At 64.5% G+C, this 23,302-nt stretch overlaps 1 protein-coding gene across 2 annotated transcripts; it reads right to left on the bottom strand.

The window, feature by feature from the left end:
- Positions 1 to 392: 392 nt before the first annotated feature.
- DHX38 (DEAH-box helicase 38) lies at positions 393 to 23,296 on the bottom strand. 2 transcript variants are annotated; one of them, XM_029076257.2, is made up of 27 exons: positions 23,199 to 23,296; positions 20,417 to 20,751; positions 19,670 to 19,857; positions 18,808 to 18,912; positions 18,263 to 18,413; positions 17,706 to 17,824; positions 17,135 to 17,211; positions 16,320 to 16,475; positions 14,981 to 15,142; positions 14,718 to 14,825; positions 13,780 to 13,892; positions 12,039 to 12,176; positions 10,923 to 11,109; positions 10,513 to 10,698; positions 9,698 to 9,838; positions 9,315 to 9,425; positions 9,112 to 9,228; positions 8,803 to 8,910; positions 7,373 to 7,485; positions 5,801 to 6,009; positions 5,557 to 5,711; positions 5,163 to 5,318; positions 4,668 to 4,802; positions 3,297 to 3,422; positions 2,634 to 2,729; positions 1,977 to 2,098; positions 393 to 960 (listed from the first exon to the last, which is right to left on the bottom strand). In XM_029076257.2, the coding sequence occupies exons 2-27, from the start codon at positions 20,737 to 20,739 to the stop codon at positions 876 to 878; spliced, it is 3,687 nt and encodes a 1,228-aa protein (XP_028932090.1). In that variant the 5' UTR covers positions 20,740 to 20,751; positions 23,199 to 23,296; the 3' UTR covers positions 393 to 875. The 2 variants fall into 2 exon arrangements, with proteins under 2 accessions (XP_028932090.1, XP_028932091.1); XM_029076258.2 differs by having other exon boundaries at positions 23,203 to 23,285.
- Positions 23,297 to 23,302: the final 6 nt, after the last annotated feature.

Here is a 23,302-nt window from a genome sequence, read left to right as displayed (position 1 = left end):
GGCGCGCCGCCCTCGGACGGGCCGGCGCCGCCGGAGCCGAGGGCTCGTTAAAAAAGCCCGGCTGCCCGGTGACGCTTCTCACGCGGCGCCCGCTCCCCCTGCCCGACGCGCGCGCTCTCCCGCCTCGAGGCCGGCCCCCGCCTCGGCCCGCCGTCCGCTCGTGCTGCCCTCGCGGCGAAGCCCGGCCCCCGGCGGGCCGACGTTCCGCCTTCCCCTCGGACGCCTCCCTCGCCACAGCCTCCGGGGCGAGGAGGAAAGGGGCGGTTCCCGGGACGGAGAAACGAAAGCGGGGCCGGAGCTCAGCGGCAGGCCCCCGGGCGAGGCGGCCGGAGGCGGGGACTCCCCCCCCCGCCCCCCCCCACCACCCCCCCCCGAAAAAGCAACAGGCGGCAATGCGGTAAGGTTTTTACAAACAATAAAGTCATTTGTAAAGCTGTGGGTTGCGAGCAGGTTACGGTCCCGCCCGCCCCCGCCCCGTCCATTCTACCGCTCTGCGCGAGGATTAAAAAACGAGCCACGGCGGGCACGGCGCGGTGACGTTTCTACGCCGGACCGCCCGGGGTCGGCCTGCCGGGCCCGGGCCGGTCCTCGTGCCGCCCGGTGGCTCTGGCGGCGGGTCAGTCCCCCGTCGGGCCGGAGAGAAGGCCCGTCCCCGAAGCGCCCCGGGCCGGGGGGGGCTCCCGGGGCGCCGGGAGCCGGCCGCGGCCGGCACAGTCCGGGGTGGGGGGGAGAGGGGCCTCGGCCGGAGCGCCTCCCGCTAGGATCCGGGGACGGAAGACGTCCGGCGAGCGCCGGCCGGAGGCTCCCGGCGGGGCCCGGCGGCCCGGCTCCGCGCTCCTCTCCCTCGGCGGGGGGGGGGGGGGGCGGACGCCCCCCTACAGACCAAAGCGGGCTGGGGTCCGGCGGGGAGTCACGGGCTCCCCTTGCTCCTTCCGGCCAGGGGTGTAGATCTTCACGGACCTGGACGGACAGAGCGGGGGTGGGTCACTCATTCATCCATCCGCTCGGGCACTCCAACGTATTCGGTGAGCCCCTACTGTGTGCAAAGCCCCGTCCTACGCTCTGGGAAGAGTATCGTATGACGACAGAGGCCCCGCCCACCACGGGCTTACAGTCCAGGGGGAATGAGAAGAACGACGATAACGTCGGTGTCCGTTCAGCGCTCCCTACGCGCAGAGCGCCGTTCTAAGCGCCGGGGGAGACGCGGGGCGATCCGGCGGGCCCCCGCGAGGCTCACGCTCTTCATCCCCATCTTACGGACGAGGGAGCGGAGGCCCAGAGAAGTAAAGCGACTCGCCCACCGTCCCCCGGCCCCCGAGCGGCGGAGTCGGGATTTGAACCCCTGACCTCCGACTCCCAAGCCCGGCCTCTCTCCGCGTGAGCCGCGCTGCTTCTCCTACTCTCCCCAGCGCTCGGGACACAGCGCTCTGAACACGGTGAGCGCCCAACACGCAGCAGTGACCGACTGGAACCGCTGACCGAGAAGCGGCGTGGCTTGGCGGAAAGAGCCCGGGGCTGGGAGTCCGACCGAGGTCGTGGGTTCCCATCCCGGCTCCGCCGCCCGTCCGCTGTGTGACCCTGGGCAAGTCACAACTTCTCTGTGCCTCGGTCCCCTCATCCGTAAAAACGGGGATCGAAAAGAGCGAGCCCCACGTGGGACAATCCGATTATCCCCCCCCCCGAGCGCTCAGAACAGTGCTCTGCACAGGGCAAGCGCTTAGCGAATACCCTAATTATTATTATTGTCAGAAAAGCCGGCGGAGGGAAAGTCTGCCTCGCAAAGAACCAAAGAAACGGGTGAGAGTCTAGCGAGGTGAGGCTCTGCCCGCCTCCGGAGCCCCCACCCCGGGGGCCTCGGGCCATCATCTGCCCCGCTCTCCCTCCTGGGCCACTCGAGGCCCCAAACCCGGCCGAGTCCAGGGAGGGGAGGAGGGCCCCCGCCCCCGCCTCGGCCAGACCTCGGGCCCGCGCCTCACCTCACGCTCCCCAGAGGGTTCCGCTTCTCCTGCTCCTGCCGGCGGGCGCGCAGCTGCTCCTCCGCCAGAGCCATCTCCTCCTCCATGGCAGAAGCCTCCTCTTTGGCCCGCCGGCGATTCTCCTGCGAGACGGGAAGAGGAGCGGAGGCCGAGGCGGCCGGGAACCCGCGCGGTGTCCGGGCCCGCTCCCGAGGGCGGGGACCCCGCTTCCCACCCTCACCTCCGCCCTCTCCCGACAGGCCGGCTGAGTCAAGCCGAGCCCCCTCTCTGCCACCAGGGGCCTCTGGGTCACGTTCTCGCGGGCTCATGAGCTCGGGCCCGCTCATTTTCTCAGATCAGAGGTGCTCACCGAGCCCCGCTTCCTTTTCCGCGCGCTAACCCCTCAGAGATCTTATCCGTCGCGGAGGAGGGAGGCGATTCTCGGACCGAGGAGCTCTGACTCGGAACCGCGTCGCGATCGCGCGTGAAAGAAAAATCGCCGCCCGCCCGCTCCCCCGACGCCGGCCGGGACCGCTTCTCTACCAACCCACGGCTAGGTTTCAGCCCGGGACGGTGGCCGGCGGAGGGCAACCTCCGTGCCTTTCCCCCCTATCCCGTCTCTATCCCGCCTCCCTCGGGGGGGCCATCCCGGCCGAGCCCAGCGGGCGAGAGCCTTACCTGGCGTGACTTCCCCGCGTGCTTGATGCTGTAGAACATGGGTCCGAGCTCGGCCAGCCACTCTCCGTCCACAGCCGTCACGCACTGCATGTACTCCTGCGGGGGGGGGGGGGGGTGTCGGGGGAGGAGGGGTGCGGACGGGGGGAGAGTTGGGGTCCAGGCGGTCCGAAGGCGGCCGCGGGGCCACATCCTCCAGCGAGGAGGACGCGCCTACCGGCCGTCGGACCCTCCCGAGCGCCCCTCGGGGCGCTCCGCTCACGACGAGCGCCCGATACGCGCCGCCCATCGACGGATCGAGGACGGACGCCGACTCCGGGACCGCGTTCTCGTTCCGGCTCCCGCCCCCGTTTCTCGACCCCATTCCGTCACCCTCACGTGGAAGCAGCCCGCTCCCGGGGCACGGCCCGCTGGGCTCCTTCCCCCGAGCGAGGCACGGCCCGATCCGCTCGTCCTGGGACGGCGGGCTTCTCACGGATGAACCTCTCTGTTCAAAGCTCCCTCTCCCCGTTCCCAACCCACCCTCCGAGGGCCTCCCCGCTAAGACCGGGCAGGACCGCCCAGGCCCCAGAGCGGCGCGGAGAAGTCCGAGGCCCGCGGGGGCGGGGGCGGGGGCGGGGGGGGGGGCGGGCCCCCCGGCCCGGGAGACGAGAAGGGCGCGCTCACCTTGGTGGTCATGACCAACTCGTGGTACACGATGTAGTCCGGCGTGTAGCCCATTCCGAAGAGGGAACTGGTCGGGTGCAGGTGGCAGGGCATCCCCGTCCGGATGTTCACGTACTCCCCGATCCCCTAGGGAAGACCGAGCCGGTCGGGGACCCTCCACGCTGACGGTGCAACCGCACTCCTCGAAGATGCCCGTGAGATACCCAACCGGACCTCAAACCGCCCGGCTGTCATAAACACGGGGCAACCAGCTGTAGGCCCACGCTGGACGCCCGCACGAACCCGGGGGAAACGGGAGGTTCCCGGCCCCGGCAGCAACGTCCCCCTGCCTCCCCTTTGCTAACCTGTGAATTAACGAGAATCCGGAGGCAGACCACCGGTCTCCCCAGCTTTCAGTACCCCCACTGAAACCCCATCCCGTTCATTCGGTGGGATTTACCGAGCGCTCGCTAAGGTGCAGAGCACCGGACTAAGCCCTTGGAATGTACGACTCCGCAACAGACAGAGACCATCCCTGCCCGGTGACGGGCTCGCTGCCCAGGCGGGGGAGACGGACGGCAGAGCGAAACAGAACGAGACAAAAACGAGACGACGTTATCACGACGAGTAGAATCAAGGGGAGGTACGCCTCTAACAAAATAAAGGGGGTGATAGATCATCTATACAGATGAGCACGGCGTTGAGGGGAGGGGGAGGAGCAGTGGGGAGGGCCAGAGGGCGGGGGAGGACCTCATCTCCTCCAGGCGGCCTTCCCCGACCGTCGCCTCCTCCGTTCACCCTCCCTTCTACGTCACCTACGCGCTCGGGCCGGTGACCCTCGACCACGTTGATCTCCATCCCGCCCCCGGCCCCTCAGCGCCTATGTACCCGTCCATCTGAAATTCCTTTTCCCGTCGGTCGTCTCCTCTGGTCTACTTTCAAGCTCCTTGTGGGCAGCGATCACATCTATCCCCTCAATTGTAAGTGCTCTCCCGGGCACTCGGTACGATCCTCCGCGCACGGTAAATACCGGCGACCGACTAGCTTTCCCCTCTCTCCGAGCTCAAGGGAGAGAACCTCACCTACTCCGGGGAGTCTTCCCACACTAACTCCCTAAGTCCACCGCGCCTCCCTCGCGCTTGCTCATTTCCCGCCACGGCACGTTCTCGTTCGCGGCCTCCGACCGACCCGTTCCCCCGTCTTCTCTCGGCCGGGGTACCGGGCGGCCCTCCCCCCCGTCCTCCTCTACGCCGCCAACTCCCCGCCGAGGGGAACGGGACCACCCGCTTTCCCTCTGACACCGCCGAACCCCGACACGACCCCCCGCCCCCCGCCGTAGGGGCCGAAGCCAGGCCGCTGACCGACGGCTCCGTCCCGCCCTCCCGGCCTCACCTTCAGCTTGGCCGCCTGGTGGAAATAAGCGGCGCAGATGCACTTCCTGACGACGTCCCAGTCCGTGCCACACGACGCCATGCTCATCCGCTGCTGCACCATGATGTCCTTCAGTTGGGCCCGCACCTCCCGCACCTGCAGTGGGGCAAGGCGGCCTCAGGCCCCGGCCAAACGCCCCCTCCCCTCCCCGGGCCGGGGCCCCGTCGGACTCACCTCCCGCTCCCTTCCGCGTCGCCCTGACTCGCTCCCTTCGCTCTTGTCCCTTCTCCCGGCCCCCCGGCACCTACGCGCATTCCCGTAACTGCGTTTATCTGTACCGGTCCACGCGCGCCTCCCCCCGCTCCAGACCGCGAGCTTGTCGTGGGATGGGATCTTCACCGTCGACCGTCGCACTGCGCTCTCCCGGGCGCCCGGTCCGGCGCTCGGCACACGGCAGGCGCTTGATAGACGCGACCCAATCAACGGCCCGGGCGGAGCCAACGCTCCGACGCCTACCTTCCGCATGGCCTTGGCATGGATGAAGTGATCGTTGCACCACAGGGTGGAGTAGCTGTTCTTCTTCCACTGCAGGTACACGTTCAGATAGGTCAGGTGGTCGCTTTCGGGGACGGCAAATTTCTCTCGGATCTGATCGCTCTCCTCCTCTCGGCCCTGGGGGACGGCGAAGGGAGACGAGACGGCGGGGGGCTCGAGACCGGCCCGCGCGGGCGTCCGGCCCGACGGCGGCCTCCCTCCGCCCGGCCCGGCGGTCCCGGGGGACTCCCCTCCCCCTCCCCCGGCCCCCCCGGGGGAAGGGAGCCCGGCCCGACCCGGAGGAGCCCGCTGCCGTGGCTGCGGAGGAGAAACGGGGGGGGGGGGGGGGGCGGGAAGAGACCTCCCCCCTCCGCACCTTAGGCCTGTAGAAGATGGCCGGGACGGAGAGCACGGAGACGATGAGCAAGATCTCCGAGCTGCAGCCCATGTCGCACGACACGATCAGCATCTTGGAGAGGGCGGGGTCCAGGGGGAACTCCACCATCAGCCGGCCCGTGGAGGTCAGCCCGCCTAGGGGAGAACGGCGCGGCGCACGGTTCGGCGACGCGGAGGGGCGGGAGGGAAGGAGGGGAGGGGGCTCGGGGTGCCCGGTCGGGTACCTGTATTATCCATGGCCCCGAGGATCCAAAGCTGGTACATAGAGTTGAGCATGTTGTCCTCGGGGGGCGGGTCCATGAAGTGGAACTGCAGCAGGTCCTGGACCCCGAGGGACTTGAGCAGCAGCACCACGTTGGCCAGGTTCGTCCGCTGGATCTCGGGCACCGTCGTGGTCAGGAGCTCGTTCTTGTAGGCGCTCTGGGTGTACAGCCTGCAGGGGGCCCGACGCGGACGGGACGGTCAAGGATCGTCCCTCCCGCCTCCGCCGCGTCGGACCCCGCCGAGGGCCTGAGGCGGCGCTCCGCCCACGGGAAGCGCTCAACGGCTACCGGGGGACCGAGGGACGGACGAGCTCCGCTCCTCGGGCTTGGGCCGACCGCCCCTCTCGGCACCCCGCCGAGGAACGCGCGCTCCAGATCCCGGAGCGGCGGCGGGAGGAGCCATCTTTAAGGACTCCCCTCCCGCTTCAACGCTTCGAATCTCTCCGATTCCACGGTCGGCCTGCCTCGCTGCCTTAGAGGCAAACCGCGGAGGTGACAGACCATTCCCTCGGCACCCGGGAGACCGGTGGGGGGGGGGGGGGGGGGGGGGAGGCGGTGGGAGATCCCTACCGAGAGTCTAGAGGGTCCCGACCCAGGAGGCCCTGTCCAAACAAGTCCAAATACTCCTTAGAGCCTCTCTCGGCACCGGGCGGTCCCGAAAGCCGCCGGTCTTCCACGCGCAGCTCGTGGAGCCTATGCGCGTTAAAGGTCTGGGGAGTACTCCACGAGTATCCGGGACCCCCACCTCGCCCCTCCGCGGCGCTCGCCCCGACCGCGGGAAGGAGGCGGTCGACCCCCGCCTCGGGACGCTGAGACCGTTCGCTCCCCTGCCGCCGTACGCTTGGTTCGTTTGATGAAAGTGACGCCCGGCTAAGGGCAGCGAGGGGAGACGTCCTGACCGATGAGCGCCCGAACCCGACGAGCGACAGAACCGTCTCCTCCACTTGGGGGCACGGACAGAGGGGCTTCCCGACGGACGGCTGGACCCTCACTGAGAATGACGGCATCCGCCGAGCGCTTCCTACCGTGCCAGGCCCCGTTCTGAGCGCCGGGGTAGGCACGAGATAATCGGGTGGGACGCCGTCCCCCGTCTCCCACGGGGATCGGCCTTAATCCCTATCTTACAGATGAGGGAACTGAGGCGCAGAGAAGGCGCTCGAGGCCACACGGGGGCCAAGCGGCGGAGCCGGGATCGGAACTCGAATCCTTCCGACCCCCAGGCCCGTGCTCCGTCCGCTGGGCCGTGCTGCTTCTCTAGACTCTGGGTTCGCCGCGGGCGGGGGACGTGTCTGTCATACCGTACTCTGCCGAGCGCCCGATACGGAGTAAAACCTCCATCGGTCGGACCGAGGGGCAAACTCCCGCTGAGCTCTGAACGGGGGCACCAGAGGGGCCGCTCTCCTCCTGCCCACCAGGGAAGCGGGCTCCTCTCGCCCGGGGGGGTCCTGGGCAACCGCCCGGCCGCCGGCCAACCGGCCGCCTCGTCGGAGCGCCCCCCCCCCCGAGACGCCAGCCTTCCGGCGGGACTCCTACCTGAAGCACTGACCTGGGCCCGTCCTGCCGGCTCGCCCCGACCGCTGGTTGGCGTTGGCCTGGCTGATCGGGTAGATCTGCAGGGCGTCCATCCCGATCCTGGGATTGAAGACCTGGGAGAAGGGCGGCGGGGGATCGGCCGACGGCGCGGCCCGCCGCCGCGGGGCGAAGCCCGGAAGCCACCCGGTCACCTCCCGCCGCACCGCGGCGGGCCGAGGCGGCAGCCGCGTCGCGCGGACGAGCCGGACGAGCCGCAACCTCGGGGGCGTCGTCCGTCGTGCCGTTCCAGCGCACGTCGACGCCGTCTGGCTCACGGCGGATCCGACTGCCTCCAACGCCTCACCCCCCGGCTCGCCCCCTCGGACTGCCCGCGGGGCGGCGGCTGAAGACCATCGGCTTCCACCGTCCCCCATCCCTCCCGTCCCGCCGCCGGCCCGGCCGTTTCTACGGGGCCCTCGCACGACACCATCGGGTCACCCTACACGCGGCACGGCGTTGACGGCGCCGCTCCGCCAGAGGCGGCCGCCCGCTGGGGAAGGGAGGGGGGGAAAGAGGAAAAGGGCAGGGAGGAAGAAGAAGGAAGGGCAGGGAAGGGAGAGGAAGCGAGGCGGAGACACAGCGCAGAGGGGTGCCGCATCGGGCTGGCACCGGCAGACGTGCGTCTCTTCCTCTCTCTTTCCCTCCTGTCCCCTCCCCGGATGCAAGAGGGCGGCGCCCAACCGGCCGGGCTCGGGCGGCGGCAGCCCCCACCCGCCTCCGAGTGGGGGGCGGGAACCCCCCAAGCCTCCCTCTACCCCCGGGGGACGTGGAGGGGCCGGCGGGGACGGGTGGGTTCCGCCCTCCGAGGCCGAGAACGGAGAGCCGTCCCACCAACTCGCCCACCCCGGGACCGGCGGCGGGTTCGGCTGGGTGGGCTAGCCCAGACCCGCTCCCGCCCACGACCCCTCGACGCCCACCCCGCCCCCCCCCCCCCCGACTCCGAGCCCACGGGAGCTTCCCGGTCGGGCGGAAGGGCAGAGGAACCCCCGCCCTCGGGACAACGGGACGAGGACTCCCCGGTCTGTACGGCGCAGGGAGAGGGACCCGAGCCAAGCGGGTGCCGGCTCCGGGGGCCCGCGCGGTGGGGACCGGGCCGGCGGCCCTCTGGGGAGGGGCCCCCACCGGCCCCGACCGGGGTGGGGGGGCGGGGGTTGCCGGAGGGAGGGCCCCCCCGAGCCGACTCCCGCCGAGCCCCGGCAGCGGGAGGCCGGGAGGAGCCCGGCGTCCCGGCGCCGTCCGCCGGGGCCCTCACGTGGCGGGCCGGAGTACCGCGGGGGCGTTCGGCTGGGGGTCCCCGCTTAGCCTCGGGCCCCGCCCGGAAGACGCCCGGCTTCCCGAGCGGAGCCGCCTCCGGGCCCTCGGAGGCCCTTCCTCCCGTTCCCCTCTCTCACCTTAAGCTTGCAGTAACCCGAATCGATGACAAACATGATGCCGTCCACAGTCAGCGAGGTCTCGGCAATGTTGGTGGCAACGATGCACTTCCTGACGCCGTCCGGAGCCTGGAAGCGACGAAGGGGAGAGGGGCGGTCCGAACGTCACGGGGGGGACGGAGGCCGCGGGACGGGACGGGACGGGACGGGACGGGGCGGGGGGACTCCCGGAGAAGCGGAAACGACAGCTCCCGGGAAGACCGGCCTTCGGCTCCGCTCCCCGGGGCGGGGGCTCGGCCCAGACTCCGCGGCCGCGGCGAGGCGGGGTACCTTCTGGAAGATTTTGGCCTGAAGGTCGGAGGGCAACTGGGAGTAGATGGGCAGCACGGCCAGGGCGGGGGCGTTCTCCAGCTCCTCCAGATGCTCCACGATCTGATCCGAGGTCACCTGCGGACGAGGAAGCGCGGTGAGGCCGGCACCGTCCCCACGGCGCGGGGGGCCGGGCCGGCCGAATCGGCGGGGGCGCCCCTCACCTCGATGTCCTCCTGGCCGGGCATGAAAATGAGGATGTCTCCCGGGGCTCCGGACAGGTGCACCTGTAAGGACTGCTTCACCGCGGCCTCGACGTAGTCCTCCTGGGGGGTCTGCGGCACGGACGGGTCGGGTGGGGACGGACCCACCGCCGCCCCGCCCCGCCCCGCCCCGCCGCCGACCGAGCGTCCCGGATGCTCTGGCTCGGAGGTCGGGTGCCGAACTGCCCCGATCCGGTGAGGCCCTCAGCCGAACCACGCCGGATCACGGCCGAGGGCTTCCGCTCCTCGGCTGCCCCCGCGACCGCACGACCCTCCCTCCCTCTTAGGCGAGCGGAGGCGGCCACCCCGGTCCGCACGGGCGAGAGGCGCCCGGACCCCGATACCTTGCTGAAGAGGATGTCGACGGGGAAGGTGCGGCCGGGGATGTGGAAGATGGGAACGTTCCCGAAGAAGGAGGCGAACTTCTCGGCATCCATGGTGGCCGAGGTGACGATGAGCTTCAGGTCCGAGCGCCGAGCCACCACCTAATAACGTTGGTATTCGTCAAGCGCTTACTACGTGCAGGGCACCGTTCTAAGCGCCGGGGCGGACGCGGGGGAATCAGGTCGTCCCACGTGGGGCTCACGGTCTAAATCCCCGTTTTACGGACGAGGGAACTGAGGCACCGAGAAGCGGAGTGACTCGCCCACAGTCACCCCGCTGACAAGGGGCGGAGCCGGGATTCGAACTCACGACCTCTGACTCCAAAGCCCGTGCTCTTTCCACCGAGCCACGCTGCTTCTCGAGAGAGAGAGAGAGAGGGAGGAGGCGGGAAGGTCCCCCGGGGTCAGCCCGTCAGCGAGTGGAGCGTCGCCGCCGGGCCGGCGGAGGGCCGTCTTTGGCTGCGGGACTCCCGGCCGTCTTGGGGTCATCGCCCACCGGACCGGAACCCGCAGCGAGGACCGAGAGTCAGAGGCCACGGGCCGGTCGTGAGAAGCGGACTCTCCCATCACGCCGCCCGGGGAGTTCGGCCCGGACCCCAGGCCGGCACCTCCCGGGACCGGGTGACGAAATCCCCCCGGGCCCAGCCGACCCTTCCCTTCGGAGGCCGGCGGTCCGCAAGCGCTCGGAGCAACGCGGCGGGAGATGGCAGTAGAAGGGGAGACCCGACTCGACCCCGGGTCCCAAAGGGCCCGAAACCGCCCCTCCTTGGCCCGACCTCCCGGAGGAGCCCGAAGAGCACATCCGTGTTGAGCGAACGCTCGTGGGCTTCGTCCATGATGATGGCGCTGTAGTGATCCAGGTCGGCTTCCCGCAGGGACTCCCGGAGCAAGATCCCGTCGGTCATGTACTTGATCACTGTGTTTTCTGAGGTGCAGTCTTCGAAACGGATGGCGTAGCCCACCTGGAAGATCGGGGAGGGAGGGGCTCTAGGGGCTCCGGCGGGCGGGGGGTCGGAGGGCGACCCCCCCCCCCCGGGCCGGCAGGCAGCCTGCCCCCCCTCGCCGGTGGCCCGGAACGTCGCCCCGGCTCTGCTCCGGCGCCGTTCCGCCGAGCTAACGAGCCCGCTCCCCGCCGCCGCCGGACCCCAGTCCAAACCGCCCCCCCCCCCGCCCCCGCCCCCGTCACCTCCTCCCCCAGGCTTCCTCCCATCTCTTCGCTGACTCGCTTGGCCACCGACATGGCGGCCACGCGCCGGGGCTGGGTGCAGCCGATCAGGCCGTAGTCCGTGTAGCCGTCCTCGTGCAGGTACTGGGTCAGCTGAGTGGTCTTGCCGCTCCCCGTCTCCCCCACCACGATCACGATGCTGTTGTCCCTAGGAAGAGGAAGAAGACCAGGAAGTGGAGGGGAGGGCCGCTTAAACTCGACCGTGGAGAAGAACCCGAACCGGCCCCCAGAAACTTTAAAAAGGCTAACCGGTCCCCCGTTCCGGCAGCCGTACCACCCCTAGCCATCGGTTTTTCCGACGGTCCCCGCGGAAAAGGCCACCCATCCCCTCACCCCAAGGACGGTTCTCGCTCGGGAAACGGGGCGAAGGCAAGAGAGAGAAAGAAAGAACGGAGCCCCGGCTTCAGGGGAAAGAGCCCGGGCTTGGGAGTCGGAGGTCATGGGTTCGAATCCCGGCTTCAGCTGTGTGACTGTGGGCGAGTCACTTCACCTGGCCTCAGTTCCCTCATCTGTAAAATGGGGATTAAGACCGGGAGCCCCACGTGGGACGACCTGATCACCCTGCATCTACCCCAGTGCTTGGAACAGTGCTCTGCACATAATGAGCGCCTAAACAAACGCTAACGTTATCATCGTCACTCTGAGCCCAGCGAGCCCTCGGGTCGGAGGCGAGTGAGAGGGGCCAGAGACGAGTCAGAGGGACTGGGCAGGGCGGAGCTACCCAACGGTCCAGACAGGAAGGCCGCCGTCAGGGGGACGAGCGAAAACTCTCATCAACAAACCAAAGAGGCCAGTCAACCTGCCAGCTTTGGCTTTTTGATCCTGGACCCCTGCGGAAATAGCTAACTTTAAGATCGGTTTCAGCTGGAGGAAGAGGGACAGAATAAACGGTGAGTCCGGGCCATCAGCGGGGGGCTGAGGTAAGGGAGCCCACCCGGGGCAGCGCGCAGAGGCCGGAAGGAGACCCCAAGGACTCTCCTTCCCTTCCCGAGCGGAGGCTCCGGCCGAACGAACGGCGGGGGGGGGAGCCCCGACGCCCCGAACGCCGAAAACCTCCTCCCTGCCCGACGGGAATACCTGATGATGGTGAGGAGCTCCTGTTGAACGGCGAAGATAGGCAGGTACTGTCTCTGCTCCAAGATCGACTTCTTCTTGGCAAATTCACTGCTGGCTTCGCTCTTCTTCTTCATGTGGTCCGCAAACTTCTGCTCGGTCCTGGGAACGCACCACCGGCAGGCTGAGGCCCCGATGCCCCGTCCGGCCTCCCGGCCTCTTCCCTGCTCCCACGCTCACGGTTGCTCTCGAGAGGCCCGTGACTAGCAACGCGACCTCGTCCGCACCGGCCTCCTCCCAGGTGAAGGAGAACGGGAATCTTGTCCCGACCGTCTAAAAACCGGCTCCCCTGGGATTACTACTTTCCTGGGAACAAATGGAACAAAACAGTTCCACGGACGGCGCTAGATTAAATACCCAGAACGGAGGCGGGTCGCAGCTGCCGACGGCCACCACGATGAGCGCTTATTCACCAGAGATGAATGGGGGTGGGGGCGGAACTCTGAAATACACCTACTGGGGCCCCAGGAACGGAGCGGGGGGCCCGCGCCCAAATTTCAACCAAGTCGGAAGTAGGGATGCCACTTTTCCAAGGAGAGTCAGGGAACCGCACATCCTTCCATACCTCCTCACGGCCCGTCTGTCGGGGGCCGTGACAAGCGTCCAGCGGGTGACGGAGGCTCCGGTTTACCGGCGGGCCAGCGGGCGCCGCGGGACCGGGGCGGGTCAGCACGGAGCCAGACCCAGATGGTTTGGGCCAGGCTCCGGCAGCAAACCCCCTCCCCACCTCCCACCCGTGGCCCGCTCGCCACTCTGCTACGAAGCAAGGCAGGGGAAAGCAGGGGAACACACCCTTCGACGTCTCCTTCGATTGGGTTCCGTCTCCCCAGCAGACGGGGGACGGAAGCCGGAGTTCAGGTTTCAAGGACTCGGCTTCCCCCTCCTGCGGGACCTGGAAGCGAGACCCCCGGGCCACCTGCAGCCGGAGCCGACGGCACCCGTTTAAGCGGGCTTCTCTGCGGGTTGGGCCCGCTGGCCGGGGCGATCGTTTTGCACCTGTAGACTTAGGCACCCAAGATTGCAGTGCCTGCCAGACTGGGGACAGGCTTGCATTTAGCCCCAACGCCTCTAAGTTAATCGATCGATTGCTATTTGTTGATCGCTTACGCCAGATCATTAGCCGCAGAATAGACTTCAGGGGATAAGCCGCGGTGAGATTCTTCACGGAGAAGAGAACGCTCTTCAAATGAACAGCTCAGACAGCACGGTCCAGGACACTTCCCGGGGCCCAGCCTGTCCCCTCACGTCACCCTCGCGAGACCTCACTCCGAGGCCACCGGCGATCCCCTCACAGCCAAGACCAACGCGCTCTACCCCATCCTCCTCCCTCTGGACCTCTTGGCCGCCTTCGACGCGCGACGCGCCCCCCCCCCCCCCCCGCTCTGCTACGTGCACTTCTAGACTGTGGGCCCGCTGCGGGCAGGGATTGTCTCCCTCTGTTGCTGAGCTGCACTTTCCAAACGCTCAGTACAGTGCTCTGCACACGGCAAGCGCTCAACGGATACGACCGAAGGAACGAACGAGCATTATCAATCCCGAGCCAGACTTCTGGGAGGCGGGGCCGGAAAAAGGAAGCTCAAGAGGACCTGAAAGACCTCTCACCCGGCCGGTCTGGAGCCCCGCTAGAGTCCTGCCAATTCCCGGAAGCAGGGCCCCAGACGCCGCCGAGATCGTTCCCGGAAATGAGACCTTTACTCGCACTCACTTGTAATCCACTTTGCCATCTTCGGTCAAGGGTTTGTCCGGTTCTTCCTCTTTCTTGAGGCCCATAATGTCTCCCAGTTTGGTCCCAGCCAGCTCCCAGTGCTTGTGTTGAGCCTTAAAAGATCATGAAGAGAGGGCAGGGTCAGGCAGGTAAGGACGCTGGGGAACTCCCAGATGCATTACAGTCGAGGGAAAAATCTGCCCTTCGGGAGCCGAGGAGAAATATCCACGGGAGCACTAAATATCCGCACAGAGTGGGAATGCTGAACCCCACGCTCTAATACCAAGAGTCTGAGGAAAACAGAGAACGTAAACATCAAGGGGAGCTCGCGAAATTGGCGAGGTGGGCTCTCTGAGGAAAGGGACCCTGCTAGATTCCCACCCGCGAATCCCTTCTCGGCGCTTCAACCCGTTGTGGGCAGGTAACGTACCTACCGGCTCTGTTACAGTGTGCTCTGCACACAGTGAGCGCTCGATAGATAAATACCGCTGACTGAACGATACAGTGCTCTGCACACACTAAGCACTTAACACTCTTAGTACTGGGCTGGGTGAAGAGAGGCGCTGGCCTGTCCTCCATCGTTCCCGATGGCAATCGCATCACAGCCGATCCTCTGTCCCCGCAAGAGAGTTTCCCGAGGGGCCAGTGAAGACGAGTAGCGCCGCGGTCCCGCTAACTCTGCCCCGACGGCGCAGGGTTGGGTCTCCCCCGTCCCGGAGGGAGGCAGCGAGGCTCAGTGATAGACCACGGCCCGGGGAGTCGGAGGGACCTGGTTTCCGATCCCCTCTCTATCACCTTTCTGCTGTGTGACTTCGAGCAGGTCACTTCGCCGTGGCTCGGTCACCTCGCCAATTAGCTCGCATCTACCCCAGCGCTGGCGATGGACGAACGCTAAAGATACCACCACCAAGAGCCAGTGGACGAGGCAGGAGACCGACCTTTTTCCGCTCCTTTTGCTCCCTGTGCTTGCGCACCGTCTGGCTGCCTTTCCGAGCGATGATGGCCAAGTCCGACGTGGCATCCTTGACCGGAACGACCGGCTCCGGCTGCGAGAGGGCAACGGCGATTCCAAGTCAGTCCCCTGCGTCTGCTGAAAGCCGACGGCCCGGCCCGCGCCCGGCCCCCGGCGGCTACGGTCTGCCTCTCCGCGAGGTTCTCCGCCCTCTCCCGCTCCTCCCTCCCGCCGGAGAGGAGCCCTCACCTGCTTGGTGAAGACGATCCGTCCGTCCAGGAACGGGGGCACCAGATTGTGCACCAGCAAATGCACCTTGGCCGCGTTATCCTCCTCGAAGTCTTCGTCCACCTCTAGCCGATGGACCACGCCGCTGGTCAGCATCCGGTTGGTCTCCCAGCGCTCGTTGTCCTGCGGGGAGGAAAGGGCTTCACGTCGGGCGGCGACGGCTCAGGGCGAGCCGGCCAACTCCCCGCGGGCCCCGTCGGAGGGCCGCGGCGGGCGGCGCCGCCAGACGAGGCCTCCGAGAGGCGGCAGAGGAGGGTCACCACCTCAGCCCGGCCTCTCGACCGTCGGGCGGAGAAAGGAGTCGTGGCCGCCGAGTGCCGGAAACCCGCGGGCGGGCCCTTCTGACCCCTCGTTAATCCGACGGCCTCGAAACCCCAGAGACGCTCATCCAGCCCAACTGAGGAGTCGAATCGTCGGCATCCGAGAGACGAAGCCACCGGTGCCTCTCTGCCTGGCCGCTCCCAGGATCCCCCGGTATTTCCGGAGAAGGGAGAGGCCCGGAGCCCGAGACCGACTGAGCTTAATCAGCGGTCCCCGAGAAACAGATCTTGGAACGTCATGAGCCCCGGGTAGGGACGGGGACCGTGTCCAACTCGGTTATCTTGTATCTACCCCAGCGCTGGCTACGGTGCTTGGCACAGAGTATTCACTTAGTATCCCAATTATAATAATGTTGGTATCTGTTAAGCGCTTACTGTGTGCAGAGCACTGTTCTAAGCGCCGGGTAGATACAGGGGAAGCAGGTGGTCCCACGAGAGGCTCACAGTTAATCCCATTTTACAGATGTCACTGAGGCACAGAGAAGTGAAGTGACTTGCCCGCAGTCACACAGCTGACAAGGGGCAGAGCCGGGATTCGAACCCATGGCCTCCGACTCCCAAGCCCGGGCTCTTTCCACTGAGCCACGCCGCTTCTCCGGTGATTATGAAATGATGATGATTTCCATCGTCATTATTAATCACGCGAGCCGGGAACGTGTCTACCAACTCTCTCAAACTGTACTCTCCCAAGCGTTCAGCACGGTGCCCTGCACGCAGCGAGTGCTCAATAAATACGACCGGCTGGTCGACTGAAGCTATCCCGAGGGAGGGGCTGCGGGGTGAGGGAGATGAGAGATGTCCCATTTGGAGGAGCGGGAGAGATTTCCCATTCGGAGAAACGAGAGATGGACTGCAAAGGTACTATAGTGCTCAAGGTCATCGGGCTCAATCCGCACTCGTCCCCCGCGGCCGCCCTCCCGGCGGGGTGGCGGCCGGCTGGGGCGATCCGCGCCGGCTGGGATTCCCCCCTCCCGCCCCACCTCGTTGATCTGTCTCCGCTGAGCGGAGATGCGCTTCTGCTTCTGCTTGTGCAGGTGCTGCTCTCGTTTCTTCACGTAGTCCTCCGAGGAGTAGGCGAGGGGGTTGTGGAATTCGTCGTACCCCTCGTCCATCATGTACCAGTCCCGGTCGGCTTGCTGCGGGGAAGAGACGAGGGGCGGTCCGAGGGGGAGGCCGACGGAGGCGCCGGAGACGAGACGGCCGCCCCGCTCTCCCCCGCCCCTCTAGCCCGAAAGGCGGGCGGCCGCGGCTTAAATGAGAAGCACGGGCCGGAGATCCTCCGGGGGAACGCCGGTTAGCTGCGGGGCGGGACGGTTATACGCGAAGGGGGAAGGGCCGCACGGAATCGGCCCGTCACGGCCAACGCGCGGGACGACGGGGCCGCCCGACGGTAGGATCCGGAGGCTCTCACGCGCTACTGACCCTTCGCAAATTCCCCGCACGGCGAGGCCGACGGCCGCGGGGGGAGTCCGACCGGGGGGGGGGGGGGGACGGGACCGGCCCCGCCCCGGGATCCGCAGCGCGGGCGACGTCGACTCCACGCCGTCATTCCCGGTCCCGGGCAGATTCCTCCGCGGGCAATCCGGTCCCGCACCTCAGCCGGGCGACCGCGAGCCCACGGGCCACCCACCCGAGCCCCTCACCTCTCCCTCCGGAAAGCCCACACGACACACGTGCTCCCCAAAGGATCGGGCTGCTCCGTTCCAGTCGCCTTCCTCGATTTCTACGGAGCCTGACTGTCACCGCCTTCTCCCCACGCCCGAGGGATTCGGGGATCTCCAAAAAAGGCCTTTACCCTCTGATCGTCCTCCCACTGTTGCCGCTCCTCCTCCGTGTCGAAGGCGATCCCGCCCTCTCCATCTTCTCGCCTCCCTGAAGGATGAAAGACGCTCGTTCAGCCTGCGCCCACGCCCCGCTACATCCTTCTCGCCGCTCGGTGCCGACCATCTCCTAAACGCTCCGGGGGGAAGGCAGCCCTCGCTCTTTTCTTTCTGATGGTACTGGTTAAGCGTCTACCACGTGCCGGACACCGTACTGGGCGCCGGGGCAGACCCAAGCCGATCAGGATGGACACGGTGCCCGTCCCACTTGGGGCTGGCAGTCTCAATCGCCATTTTACAGACCAAGTAACCGAGGCACGGAGAAGCGAAGCGACTCGGCCGAGGTCACGGCAGACAAGTGGCCGAGCTGGGAGTAGCTCGAGCCCGCTCCGGCCGCCAGGCCACGCTGCCTCTCGCTCGCCTTCCCCCTTTGCTTTTGACCAACGGGGTCAGAACGCACCACCTCCCCCGCCCACCTCCACGCCCCCGCTTCATCACACCTTCCGCCACCTCCGTTACCCTCCTTCCCGCAAGAGAGTTCCTCACCTCGGCCCCTGGACAGTCGAGGAGTGGATCCCAGATGCCTCCGGTCATCGGCCCACTCGTTGAATTTGTAAGATGGGGTGGGTAGAGGGGTATCATCGACGTACTTGCTCCTCACCGACCTGAACGGAGAGGACCGCTGAAATCTACGACCGGCCAGTCTTTCTTCCTAAAGGGAAACGCCTCTTCCCTCCCGACCGCCAAGGCTCTGCCGCCCCCAACGCGGACCAGAGCTTGCCCGCCACTGCCCCAGGGGAAAAGGCGCGAGTCCGGAACTAGAGACAAGAGCGGGTGAGGAAGCGGGTGTCTTTGGGGCTGTCGCGAAGCAACCTCCAGTTTGGAGACCTTCGAAACGCAGTCTCTCCGCAGGTGGGAGGCGGGTCAACGGCTCGAGAGAGAGAGAGGAGGCGACTGCCAGAGGCGTCCGAAATCCCTCGCGAGAGTCCTTTTTCAACCCCGGGCCATCCCAAAGCTCTCCTCCCGAGCTCCCCCGCCGACCCTTAACTCCGGGACCGCCCACCGCCCCCCGAAGAGGCCGGGCCGTTCGGCCCGGGGTTCACCTGTCTCGGTCGCGGGTCGAGGAAGTGCGGTGGCTCCTCTCGGAATCCCGGGAGGAGGGCGTCGGGGACGGCGATTCCCACTGTGAGCGTCGAGAGCTGCTGTAGCCGCTGTCGTCCTCCTCCCAGTTGGAGCGGGAGGGGGTGGCCGCATCTGGGACCAAAGGAAGCAGAACGGGGACGGTCTCCTCCGATTCCACGGCCGCGCCCAGAGGTGCTCCTGGCCGAGCGAGGATGGAGGCCACCGGGCATCCCTGCCTCACCCGCCCGGTGCACGGAGGCACTTTAAAGGCCCACCGCCCACTGTGGAGCTCCACGCCGAGCAGGCGCACGGCCCCGGGACCAGGGAGGGACCCGGTGGAACGGGGCCTCGCCACCCCAGCTTCGGCGGCCCCGGCGCTCGCGCTCAGTGCTCCGCACGCAGGAAGTGCTCGGTGAATGCTTCTGATTGATTGCGGGTGGGGGGCAGGGTAGCGGGCACACCCGCCTCCCCTCGCCCTTCCACGTCCAGGCCCGGCGGACGGCCCGGAAAAAGCAGCGACACGCACCTTTGGGTCGGTGCCGAGGGCTCTCCGGTTCACTCCTCCTGCTGCTCCGCTCGGAAGCGCCATCGCGCTCCGACCTGCCGCCGTGCCGACTCCGGTCGCGCTCATCTGCGGGAAGAGCCGGGGCCGAACCTCAGAGTCCTGGGGTCCGGCCTCGGCCCGCTCCACCCCCCGACCGCAAGGCAGGAGATCCCCGACCACCTTCAGGTGCGAGTGCTGGGTCGGGAGGGCGGGGGACCTGGGGCCGGATTCCGGCTCCGCCATCTGCCTGCCAGGTGACCCTGGACGGGTCACTGCACTTTTCTGTGAAACGGCCGCTCGATACCCGTTCTCTCTCACGGGGCCAGGGACTGGGTCTGATCTGAAGGGACTGGCCCCAGCCCGGCTCTCGGCACAGAGTAAGCACTTATAATAATAATAATAATAATAATAATGATGATGACCGTGGTATTTGCGAAGCGCTTACTACGTACCGAGCACTGAGGTGAAGAAAGATAATTAGATCAGACACAGTCCCCGCCCCACGGGGGGCTCACGGCAGCGTGGCTCAGTGGAAAGAGCACGGGCTTTGGAGTCAGAGGTCATGAGTTCAAATCCCGGCTCGGCCACTTGTCAGCTGTGTGACTGTGGGCAAGTCACTTAACTTCTCTGGGCCTCAGTTCCCTCATCTGTAAAATGGGGATTAAGACTGTGAGCCGCCACGTGGGACAACCCGATTCCCCTCTGTCTACCCCAGCGCTTAGAACAGTGCTCGGCACACGGTAAGCGCTTAACAAATACCAACAAATACCAACATTATTAAGGGGTCAAATGCCACAATGATAACTATCGTCGTCAACACCACCATCTCCGACGGGACCGCTACCTCGGTCCCTCTTCCGATCATGGTCTCGATCCCGACTTCGCTCCTTTTTCCGGTCCTTTTCTTCTTTGGAAGAGGCGTACACTCCGTGCTCCCGCCTATCCCGCTCTCTCTGTCGGCTGCGCTCCCAGAATTCTTCGCTCACCCCGCCAGGGTGGGATGGAGTCTCTACCCGGGCAGCCCGGTACTGCCTGTTACGGGAGGAAGCGGGAAGGAAGGTTTACAAGGTTAGCGGAGGACTCTCGGCTGACCGGCGCATTCCGCGTCTTCTGGGCCCGGGGGAGGCTTCCCGGTCTCCCTCTCCATCCTCCCTACCGGCCCGATCTCCCCGCCGGGGCACTGACTCGAATCGAAGGAGGTCGGGTCTGACACCAGATCCGTCGCCCGTTCGCTGTCCGACTCGGACAGTCCCTTAATGTCTCGCTCCCCGTCTCCGGAGGGAAAACTGAGCGAATTCCTGCCCCCCTCGACCTCTCGGGCACTTCACGCGTTCATTCCATCGGATTTACTGAGCGCTTACTGCGTGCAGAGCACCGTACTGAGCACTCGGGAGGTACGATAACGCAACAGACAGGCGCATTCTCTGACACAGAGCGCTTACAGTCTAGAGGGTGCACTGTGAGGATTAAAGAGTTGAAGGCTAAAAAGGAGATCTGAGTCTCCGAGAGGGGACGAACGCAGGGTATCCCCGGGCCCTGCCGTCCCTCGCTCAGCCTTCTTTCCGATGCATCCCCCGCCAACGGCTCTCACCTGTCTTTCCTACCGCTTCGCCCAGTTCTGTCATCCCCCTCGTCTTCCGAATCTCTCTGGTCATCCTTGTTCTCCTCCCAGTCCTTGTAGGAAGAGACTTTAGACTTCTTCTTGTCTTCCCCGTCGTCTTTCTCTTCCCGTTCCCTCCGTTTCAGCGAAGCCAGCAGGTCCAGCCCCAGCAGGGAGGGCCGCGGTGCCGGGGCTTTGAAAACGTGCTGCTCGCTGGCCGCGCTTTTGGTCTTGCAGATGAGGCCTCCGACTTGAGTCTCCACGTCGACGCCCTCCAGCCGGTGAAGCGAGGCCTCGTCGCCGTTGTCTTCCATCTCAGGGACACCCTGGAGAGACATCCTATCCGTTACCAAGACCTGCCGGTTTCACCTCTACAATATCGCCAAGATCCGCCCTTTCCTCTCCACCCAAACGGCTACCTTACTATTACGGGCTCTCATTATATCCCGGCTAGACTACTGTGTCAGCCTTCTCTCTGACCTCCCTTCCTCCTCTCTCGCCCCGCTCCGGTCTATTCTTCACTCCGCTGCCCGGCTCATCTTCCTGCAGAAACGATCTGGGCATGTCACTCCCCTTCTTAAACAACTCCAGTGGTTGCCTATCGACCTCCGCTCCAAACAAAAACTCCTCACTCTAGGCTTCGAGGCTCTCCATCACCTTGCCCCTTCCTACCTCTCCTCCCTTCTCTCTTTCTACCGCCCACCCCGCACGCTCCGCTCCTCTGCCGCCCACCTCCTCGCCGTCCCTCGGTCTCGCCTATCCCGCCGTCGACCCCTGGGTCACGTCCTCCCGCGGTCCTGGAACGCCCTCCCTCCTCACCTCCGCCAAACTGATTCTCTTTCCCTCTTCAAAACCTTACTTAAAAATCACCTCCTCCAAGAGGCGTTCCCAGACTGAGCTCCTCTTCCCCCTCTACTCCCTCTGCCATCCCCCCTTTACCTCTCCGCAGCTAAAGCCTCATTTTCCCCTTTTCCCTCTGCTCCTCCACCTCTCCCTTCCCATCCCCACAGCACTGTACCCGTCCGCTCAACTGTATATATTTTCGTTACCCTATTTATTTTGTTAATGAATTGTACATCGCCTCGATTCTATTTAGTTGCCATTGTTTTTACGAGATGTTCTTCCCCTTGACGCTGTTTAGTGCCATTGTTCTTGTCTGTCCGTCTCCCCCGATTAGACTGTAAGCCCGTCAAACGGCAGGGACCGTCTCTATCTGTTGCCGACTTGTTCATCCCAAGCGCTTAGTACAGTGCTCTGCACATAGTAAGCGCTCAATAAATACTATTGAATGAATGAACAGTGCTCTAAACATAGTAAGCGCTTCACAAATACCAACATTATTATTACCCCAGCGCTTAGAAGAGTGCTCTGCACAGAGTAAGCGCTTCACAAATACCAACATTATTATTATTACCCCAGAGCTTAGAACAGTGCTCTGCACAGAGTAAGCACTTAAAAAATACCAACATTATTATTACCCCAGCGCTGAGAACAGTGCTCTAAACATAGTAAGCGCTTCACAAATACCAACATTATTATTATTATTACCCCAGCGCTTAGAACAGTGCTCTGCACAGAGTAAGCGCTTCACAAATGCCATCGTTACGATGATGATGAGGGGATCCTTGTTATGATAATAATTACTATGATTATTTGTATTATTATTAGTATTATACTATTGTTATTAGACTGTAAGCCCGTCAAACGGCAGGGACTGTCTCTATCTGTTGCCGACTTGTTCATCCCAAGCGCTTAGTACAGTGCTCTGCACATAGTAAGCGCTCAATAAATACTATTGAATGAATGAATGAATTAATTACAATATAGTAAGGTAATATATACAACAATAATGTGATATAGTATATTATTAGTATTATAATTACTATTATTATAATGATGAGGCGGTCCTTATTATGATCATTACTGTTATTATTATTAGCACTGTTAGTATTACAGTATTATTAGACATTATAATATAGTAATACATATAAAAGTAATATAATGATATAGTACATTATTAATATTATAATTATTATGATGATGACGAGGTGGTCTTATTATAATAATTACTATTAGTAGTGGTAATAGTAGTAGTATTATAGCATTATCAAACATTATAATGTAGTAATATAATACATAAAGCATCATATGATATAGTACATTATTAGCATTATAATTACTATTATAATGAGGCGGTCCTTATTATGATTATTAGTATTATTATTAGCACTATAGCATTATCAGACATTATAATATGGTGATAGGATCTATAAAGCATCATATAATGATATAGTATATTATTAGCATTATAATTACTATTATTATAATGAGGCGGTCCTTATTATGATAATACAAGTAATAGCAATCATCATCACGATAAGGACCGCCTCATCATCATCGTAATGTTGGTATTTATTAAGCGCTTCCTAGGTGCCGAGCACTGTTCTAAGCGCTGGGGGAGAGACAGGGGAATGAGGTTGTCCCACGTGAGCCTCCCAGTCTTCATCCCCATTTGACAGATGAGGGAACTGAGGCGAAGTGAAGTGAGCTGCCCACAGGGCCCCAGCTGCCCAGTGGCGGAGGCGGGATTGGAACCCATGACCTCTGCCTCGTCAGCCCGGGGCTCTTTCCGCTGAGGCGCGCGGCTTCTCTGTGAGGCCCGTGTAGAGAGGAGGGGACGGAGGCCGAGAGGAGTGACCCGTCCGCGGTCACTCCGCCGGAGGGGAGGGGAGGGGAGCGGGCGTCCGCCGGGGCGCGGGGAAAAGACACTCACGGACCCCGAGGGACCCTGCGGGCCGCCGCCGCCGCCGCTCCTCCTTCGCCTCACACGGCGGCCTCCCGCGCCTCAGGCGCCGCCATCGCCGCCCCACAACCCCC

The sequence above is a fragment of the Ornithorhynchus anatinus genome, chromosome 11, assembly GCF_004115215.2.
Source record: "Ornithorhynchus anatinus isolate Pmale09 chromosome 11, mOrnAna1.pri.v4, whole genome shotgun sequence".
Classification (NCBI taxonomy): domain Eukaryota; kingdom Metazoa; phylum Chordata; class Mammalia; order Monotremata; family Ornithorhynchidae; genus Ornithorhynchus; species Ornithorhynchus anatinus.
Note: the sequence above shows the minus strand (reverse complement) of the source record. Positions and strands in the feature narration are given on the sequence as shown.